General features: G+C 33.9%; 1 protein-coding gene across 1 annotated transcript in view; it reads left to right on the top strand.

Annotated features, from left to right (window-relative positions):
- The window catches only part of LOC113827133 (phenoloxidase-activating factor 3), a 20109-nt gene that overhangs the window by 8335 nt on the left and 4274 nt on the right, over nucleotides 1–7500 (top strand). Inside the window, exon 4 of the mRNA XM_070117475.1 lies at nucleotides 799–904. Within this exon, the coding sequence (XP_069973576.1) occupies nucleotides 799–904 (106 nt within the window). The remainder of the gene's footprint in view (nucleotides 1–798; nucleotides 905–7500) is intronic.

The following is a 7500-nucleotide window of genomic DNA, read 5'->3' as shown; positions in this document are numbered from 1 at the left end:
TTTGTGCAATCTTCTCGTATATACAATCATTCTGTTTGTTATTCTTTGTGCAGTCTTCTCGTTTATACAATCATTCTGTTTGTTTCTTTGTGCAATCTTCTCGTTTATACAATCATTCTGTTTGTTATTCTTTGTGCAATCTTCTCGTTTATACAATCATTCTGTTTTGTGATTGTTTTTATGCAATCTTCTCGTTTATACAATCATTCTGTTTGTTATTCTTTGTGCAGTCTTCTCGTATATACAATCATTCTGTTTGTTATTCTTTGTGCAATCTTCTCGGTTATACAATCATTTTGTTTGTTATTCTTTGTGCAGTCTTCTCGTATATACAATCATTCTGTTTGTTATTCTTTGTGCAGTCTTCTCGTTTATACAATCATTCTGTTTGTTTCTTTGTGCTATCTTCTCGTTTATACAATCATTCTGTTTGTTATTCTTTGTGCAATCTTCTCGTTTATACAATCATTCTGTTTTGTGATTGTTTTTATGCAATCTTCTCGTTTATACATTCATTCTGTTTGTTATTCTTTGTGCAATCTTCTCGTTTACACAATCATTCTGTTTGTTATTCTTTGTGCAATCTTCTCGTTTATACAATCATTCTGTTTGTTATTCTTTGTGCAGTCTTCTCGTATATACAATCATTCTGTTTGTTATTCTTTGTGCAATCTTCTCGTTTATACAATCATTGTTTGTTATTCCTTGTGCAATCTTCTCGTTTATACAATAATTCTGTTTGTTATTCTTTGTGCAATCTTTTTTGTGCAATAATTCTGCTTTGTGCAATCTTCCCAGGCAAGTGAGTGTGCAAGCAGAGGAGGTGTCTGCAGAGCCAGCGGTAAGAGGGGCTGCGTGAGACTCCAAGGAGAGTGTGATAACGACCAAGTCTGCTGCCAAAAGAGTGAGTCTACTGTGCACACTTAATGAAGTATGTGCATTCTATATATTAGAAACCGAAGGTATTTAAGGCTACATGATAATGAGAGAGGGAGGGAGGGAGGGAGGGATGGTGGGAGAGAGAGAGAGAGAGAGAGAGAGAGAGAGAGAGAGAGAGAGAGAGAGAGAGAGAGAGAGAGAGAGAGAGAGAGAAGGGGGAGGGGGATTATTTAATTGATTTAATTAAAAATAAAGTTTATTGTAGAACAATGACTAGGTGTACCTGACCACATCTATTTACCCGTTCCACGAACTTTCTAATTTTTCATCACTATATTAGTTGAGAACGTTATTGTAACAACAACAATGATAATGATGATAATAATGATGATAATAGTAATAACAATAATATTCATGATTATAATGATGATAACAAACAGGAACAACGTTATAAATGTACTAATAGTAGTTCAAGGTATGCTCTAAATAGCAATTCAAGTAATAGTAATAGTCTAAATAGTAGTTCAAGGTATGGTCTAAATAGTAATTCAAGTAATAGTAATAGTCTAAATAGTAGTTCAAGGTATGGTCTAAATAGTAATTCAAGTAATAGTAATAGTCTAAATAGTAGTTCAAGGTATGGTCTAAATAGTAATTCAAGTAATAGTAATAGTCTAAATAGTAGTTCAAGGTATGGTCTAAATAGTAATTCAAGTAATAGTAATAGTCTAAATAGTAGTTCAAGGTATGGTCTAAATAGTAATTCAAGTAATAGTAATAGTCTAAATAGTAGTTCAAGGTATGGTCTAAATAGTAATTCAAGTAATAGTAATAGTCTAAATAGTAGTTCAAGGTATGGTCTAAATAGTAATTCAAGTAATAGTAATAGTCTAAATAGTAGTTCAAGGTATGGTCTAAATAGTAATTCAAGTAATAGTAATAGTCTAAATAGTAGTTCAAGGTATGGTCTAAATAGTAATTCAAGTAATAGTAATAGTCTAAATAGTAGTTCAAGGTATGGTCTAAATAGATAAGAATAGGCCTATGTAAAACAAAAAAAAAAAATCCGGTTTCTCACCAGCGCTGGAAATCGCCGCCACAGCAATTGTTTTTCATCCTAATTTCCGAAATGTTCGACGAAGAGATTCTGCCGTTCGCTAAATGTCGCAACAGCAAAATCCAAATCCAAACAACAGCAAAATCCAAATCCAAACAACAGCAAAATCCAAATCCAAACAACAGCAAAATCCAAATCCAAACAACAGCAAAATCCAAATCAAAACAACAGCAAAATCCAAATCCAAACAACAGCAAAATCCAAATCCAAACAACAGCAAAATCCAAATCTAAACAACAGCAAAATCCAAATCCAAACAACAGCAAAATCCAAATCCAAACAACAGCAAATTCCAAATCCAAACAACAGCAAATTCCAAATCCAAACAACAGCAAAATCCAAATCCAAACAACAGCAAAATCCAAATCCAAACAACAGCAAAATCCAAATCCAAACAACAGCAAAATCCAAATCCAAACAACAGCAAAATCCAAATCCAAACAACAGCAAAATCCAAATCCAAACAACAGCAAAATCCAAATCCAAACAACAGCAAAATCCAAATCCAAACAACAGCAAAATCCAAATCCAAACAACAGCAAAATCCAAATCCAAACAGCAAAATCCACATCCAAACAAAAGCAAAATCCACATCCAAACAACAGCAAAATCCAAATCCAAACAACAGCAAAATCCAAATCCAAACAACAGCAAATTCCAAATCCAAACAACAGCAAAATCCAAATCCAAACAACAGCAAAATCCAAATCCAAACAACAGCAAAATCCAAATCTAAACAACAGCAAAATCCAAATCCAAACAACAGCAAAATCCAAATCCAAACAACAGCAAATTCCAAATCCAAACAACAGCAAATTCCAAATCCAAACAACAGCAAATTCCAAATCCAAACAACAGCAAAATCCAAATCCAAACAACAGCAAAATCCAAATCCAGACAACAGCAAAATCCAAATGCAACCAACAGCAAATTCCAAATCCAAACAACAGCAAAATCCAAATCCAAACAACAGCAAAATCCAAATCTAAACAACAGCAAAATCCAAATCCAAACAACAGCAAATTCCAAATCCAAACAAAAGCAAATTCCAAATTCAAACAACAGCAAATTCCAAATCCAAACAACAGCAAAATCCAAATCCAAACAATGGCAAAATCCACATCCAAACAACAGCAAAATCCAAATCCAAACAACAGCAAAATCCAAATCCAAACAACAGCAAAATCCAAATCCAAACAACAGCAAAATCCAAATCCAAACAACAGCAAAATCCAAATCCAAACAACAGCAAAATCCAAATCCAAACAACAGCAAAATCCAAATCCAAACAACAGCAAAATCCAAATCCAAACAACAGCAAAATCCAAATCAAAACAACAGCAAAATCCAAATCCAAACAACAGCAAAATCCAAATCCAAACAACAGCAAAATCCAAATCCAAACAACAGCAAAATCCAAATCCAAACAACAGCAAAATCCAAATCCAAACAACAGCAAAATCCAAATCCAAACAACAGCAAAATCCAAAGCCAAACAACAGCAAATTCCAAATCCAAACAACAGCAAATTCCAAATCCAAACAACAGCAAATTCCAAATCCAAACAACAGCAAAATCCAAATCCAAACAACAGCAAAATCCAAATCCAAACAACAGCAAAATCCAAATCCAAACAATGGCAAAATCCAAATCCAAACAACAGCAAATTCCAAATCCAAACAACAGCAAAATCCAAATCCAAACAACAGCAAAATCCAAATCCAAACAACAGCAAAATCCAAAGCCAAACAACAGCAAAATCCAAATCAAAACAGCAAAATCCAAATCAAAACAACAGCAAAATCCAAATTAAAACAACAGCAAAATCCAAATCCAAACAACAGCAAAATCCAAATCAAAACAACAGCAAAATCCAAATCCAAACAACAGCAAAATCCAAATCCAAACAACAGCAAAATCCAAATCCAAACAACAGCAAAATCCAAATCCAAACAACAGCAAAATCCAAATCCAAACAACAGCAAAATCCAAATCCAAACAACAGCAAAATCCAAATCAAAACAACAGCAAAATCCAAATAAAACAACAGCAAAATCCAAATCAAAACAACAGCAAAATCCAAATAAAACAACAGCAAAATCCAAATCAAAACAACAGCAAAATCCAAATCAAAACAACAGCAAAATCCAAATAAAACAACAGCAAAATCCAAATCCAAACAACAGCAAAATCCAAATCAAAACAACAGCAAAATCCAAATCAAAACAACAGCAAAATCCAAATGAAAACAACAGCAAAATCCAAATCCAAACAACAGCAAAATCCAAAGCCAAACAACAGCAAAATCCAAAGCCAAACAGCAAAATCCAAATCAAAACAACAGCAAAATCCAAATCCAAACAACAGCAAAATCAAAATCCAAACAACAGCAAAATCAAAATCCAAACAACAGCAAATTCCAAATCCAAACAACAGCAAAATCCAAATCCAAACAACAGCAAAATCAAAATCCAAACAACAGCAAAATCAAAATCCAAACAACAGCAAAATCAAAATCCAAACAACAGCAAAATCCAAATCCAAACAACAGCAAAATCGAAATCCAAACAACAGCAAAATCAAAATCAAAACAGCAAAATCCAAATCCAAACAACAGCAAAATCGAAATCCAAACAACAGCAAAATCCAGATCCAAACAACAGCAAAATCCAAATCCAAACAACAGCAAAATCCAAATCCAAACAACAGCAAAATCCAAATCCAAACAATGGCAAAATCCAAATCCAAACAACAGCAAAATCAAAATCAAAACAACAGCAAAATCAAAATCAAAACAACAGCAAAATCCAAATCCAAACAACAGCAAAATCCAAATCCAAACAACAGCAAAATCCAAATCAAAACAACAGCAAAATCCAAATCAAAACAACAGCAAAATCCAAATCCAAACAACAGCAAAATCCAAATCCAAACAACAGCAAAATCCAAATCCAAACAACAGCAAAATCCAAATCCAAACAACAGCAAAATCCAAATCCAAACAACAGCAAAATCCAAATCCAAACAACAGCAAAATCCAAATCCAAACAACAGCGAAATCCAAATCCAAACAACAGCAAAATCCAAATCCAAACAACAGCAAAATCCAAATCTAAACAACAGCAAAATCCAAATCAAAACTACAGCAAAATCCAAATCCAAACAACAGCAAAATCCAAATCCAAACAACAGCAAAATCCAAATCCAAACAACAGCAAAATCCAAATCCAAACAACAGCAAAATCCAAATCCAAACAATGGCAAAATCCAAATCCAAACAACAGCAAAATCCAAATCCAAACAACAGCAAAATCCAAATCCAAACAACAGCAAAATCCAAATCCAAACAACAGCAAAATCCAAATCCAAACAACAGCAAAATACAAATCCAAACAACAGCAGAATCCTAATCCAAACAACAGCAAAATCCAAATCCAAACAACAGCAAAATCCAAATCCAAACAGCAAAATCCACATCCAAACAAAAGCAAAATCCACATCCAAACAACAGCAAAATCCAAATCCAAACAACAGCAAAATCCAAATCCAAACAACAGCAAATTCCAAATCCAAACAACAGCAAATTCCAAATCCAAACAACAGCAAATTCCAAATCCAAACAACAGCAAAATCCAAATCCAAACAACAGCAAAATTAAAATCCAAACAATGGCAAAATCCAAATCCAAACAACAGCAAAATGCAAATCCAAACAACAGCAAAATCCAAATCCAAACAACAGCAAAATCCAAATCCAAACAACAGCAAAATCCAAAACCAAACAACAGCAAAATTCAAATCCAAACATCAGCAGAATCCAAGTTCAAACAACATCAAATTCCAAATCCAAAGAACAGCAAAATCCAGATTCAAACAAAAGCAAAATCCACATCCAAGCAACGTCAAAATCCAAATCCAAACAACAGCAAAGTCCAAATCCAAACAACAGCAAAATCCAAATCCAAACAACAGCAAAATCCAAATCCAAACAACAGCAAAATCCAAATCCAAACAACAGCAAAATCCAAATCCAAACAACAGCAGAATCCAAATCCAAACAACAGCAAAATCCAAATCCAAACAACAGCAAAATCCAAATCCAAACAGCAAAATCCACATCCAAACAAAAGCAAAATCCACATCCAAACAACAGCAAAATCCAAATCCAAACAACAGCACAATCCAAATCCAAACAACAGCAAAATCCAAATCCAAACAACAGCAAAATCCAAATCCAAACAACAGCAAAATCCAAATCCAAACAACAGCAAAATCCAAATCCAAACAACAGCAAAATCCAAATCCAAACAACAGCAAAATCCAAATCCAAACAACAGCAAATTCCAAATCCGAACACCAGCAAAATCCAAATCCAAACAACAGCAAAATCCAAATCTAAACAACAGCAAAATCCAAATCCAAACAACAGCAAATTCCAAATCCAAACAACAGCAAATTCCAAATCCAAACAACAGCAAAATCCAAATCCAAACAACAGCAAAATCCAAATCCAAACAACAGCAAAATCCAAATCCAAACAACAGCAGAATCCAAATCCAAACAATGGCAAAATCCAAATCCAAACAACAGCAAAATCCAAATCCAAACAACAGCAAAATCCAAATCCAAACAACAGCAAAATCCAAATCCAAACAACAGCAAAATCCAAATCCAAACAACAGCAAAATCCAAATCCAAACAACAGCAGAATCCAAATCCAAACAACAGCAAATTCCAAAAACAAACACCAGCAAAATCCAAATCCAAACAGCAAAATCCACATCCAAACAACAGCAAAATCCAAATCCAAACAACAGCAAAATCCAAATCCAAACAACAGCAAAATCCAAATCCAAACAACAGCAAAATCCAAATCCAAACAACAGCAAAATCCAAATCCAAACAACAGCAAAATCCAAATCCAAACAACAGCAAAATCCAAATCCAAACAACAGCAAAATCCAAATCCAAACAACAGCAGAATCCAAATCCAAACAACAGCAAAATCCAAATCCAAACAACAGCAAAATCCAAATCCAAACAGCAAAATCCACATCCAAACAAAAGCAAAATCCACATCCAAACAACAGCAAAATCCAAATCCAAACAACAGCAAAATCCAAATCCAAACAACAGCACAATCCAAATCCAAACAACAGCAAAATCCAAATGCAAACAACAGCAAAAACCAAATCCAAACAGCAAATTCCAAATCCAAACAAAAGCAAAATCCACATCCAAACAACAGCAAAATCCAAATCCAAACAACAGCAAAATCCATATCCAGACAACAGCAAAATCCAAATCCAAACAACAGCAAAATCCAAATCCAAACAACAGCAAAATCCAAATCAAAACAACAGCAAAATCCAAATCCAAAAAACAGCAGAATCCAAATCCAAACAACAGCAAAATCCAAATCCAAACAACAGCAAAATCCAAATCCAAACAGCAAAATCCACATCCAAACAAAAGCAAAATCCACATCCAAACAACAGCAAAATC

This window comes from Penaeus vannamei, chromosome 40 (assembly GCF_042767895.1).
Source record: "Penaeus vannamei isolate JL-2024 chromosome 40, ASM4276789v1, whole genome shotgun sequence".
NCBI classification, from domain to species: Eukaryota; Metazoa; Arthropoda; class Malacostraca; order Decapoda; family Penaeidae; genus Penaeus; species Penaeus vannamei.
The sequence above is the reverse complement of the archived record's forward strand: the minus strand, read 5'-3'. Positions and strand labels throughout refer to the sequence as shown.